The sequence below is a fragment of the Sinocyclocheilus rhinocerous genome, unplaced genomic scaffold (genome assembly GCF_001515625.1).
Source record: "Sinocyclocheilus rhinocerous isolate Xijiao unplaced genomic scaffold, SAMN03320098_v1.1 C36618166, whole genome shotgun sequence".
Classification (NCBI taxonomy): domain Eukaryota; kingdom Metazoa; phylum Chordata; class Actinopteri; order Cypriniformes; family Cyprinidae; genus Sinocyclocheilus; species Sinocyclocheilus rhinocerous.
The window spans coordinates 1-1,391 of NW_015783944.1; the positions used below are offsets into that span (position 1 = coordinate 1).

At 45.4% G+C, this 1,391-nt stretch overlaps 1 protein-coding gene across 1 annotated transcript; it reads left to right on the top strand.

Annotated features, from left to right (window-relative positions):
* Positions 1-6: 6 nt before the first annotated feature.
* LOC107736296 (huntingtin-like) lies at positions 7-1,384 on the top strand (the record flags this gene model as incomplete). The annotated part of the gene is made up of 6 exons (XM_016547747.1): positions 7-86; positions 169-323; positions 402-541; positions 640-722; positions 1,025-1,155; positions 1,252-1,384. Coding segments are annotated over exons 1-6 (672 nt in total), but the record flags the coding sequence as incomplete, so codon positions are not given.
* Between the last annotated feature and the right edge of the window lie 7 nt (positions 1,385-1,391).

Consider the following 1,391-nt stretch of genomic DNA (forward strand, 5'->3'; position numbering starts at 1 on the left):
AGTTTGAGGAGACGTGGGCCACTCTGTTGGGAGTGCTGGTCACTCAGCCAATCACGATGGACCAAGAAGAAGAAACCCAGCAAGAGGTAAATCATTCAACTTCTACCAAAAATAAAAACACTCATCCAGGTTTTGGTAATGGATAAGACGTGTCTGTTTGTGTCACAGGAGGATATGGAGAGGACTCAGATCAATGTACTGGCGGTTCAGGCCATCACCTCTCTGGTGCTGAGTGCCATGACTTTGCCAACAGCAGGAAACCCAGCCGTCAGCTGCCCTGAACAGCAACCCCGCAACAAAATCCTGAAAGCTCTGGACACCAGGTATGTACACATTTATTTTATTCATTTGTTGGGCTTCTAGGTTTAGATGTGGATCATACGTTTGTGTGTGTTTTGTAGGTTTGGTCGCAAGCTGAGTGTGATTAGAGGTATGGTTGAGCGTGAGATTCAGGCCATGGTGTCAAAGAGAGACAACATCGCCACACACTTCCCCTATCATGCCTGGGACCCCGTGCCATCCTTATCATCCTCAACGGCAGGTCAGTGGTCAGCCGAAAGATCCTCTTGCTCTATATGTGTACAGTCTCTTGTCGTATTCTTGACCTTTGTGTGTATGTGTTTATATCTGCATGTTCAGGCACCCTCATCAGCCATGAGAAACTCCTGCTGCAGATTAACACAGAGAGGGAGATGGGCAACATGGACTACAAACTGGGTCAAGTTAGTAAACTGACTATTCTACAAACCTTGATTTTATTAACATTTATCTGCATATTTGATTCACGCTTATTTCATTTAGAGTTTAAACTCATTCACTTCACACACTTATTGTTGCGTATTAATTTTAGAGGTTAATGTAGCTTACTTGTTATCCAGCAAACACAAGGAGTATGCCATATATTTTTTCTATTATTCGGTAGAATTCGTTAATCGCTTTGAAGCTATTATCCATGCCTTTCTGAATAAGGTATTTGGCTTCAGGCACATTCCTGCTTAAAATATCAATCCTGTACACTTTGCAGGTGTCAATTCACTCAGTGTGGTTGGGAAATAACATCACCCCTCTGAGGGAGGAGGAGTGGGGTGAGGATGAGGAAGATGAAGCAGATGCTCCAGCACCTGCCTCACCGCCATTATCGCCAATCAACTCCAGGTCAGACTTTTACAAAATTACTAGCAGAACAGCTCTTTAAAACCAGCATCCTCCAGACTTCACACCCTGCATTGTCTTTCTTCTCGTCCTGTCCAGGAAGCACCGTGCTGGGGTTGACATCCATTCCTGCTCTCAGTTCCTTCTGGAGCTCTACAGTCAGTGGATCCTCCCTGGCAGCCCCAGTAGCAGGAAGACTCCTGTTGTGCTCCTCAGTGAGGTGGTCAGATCGGTGAGTC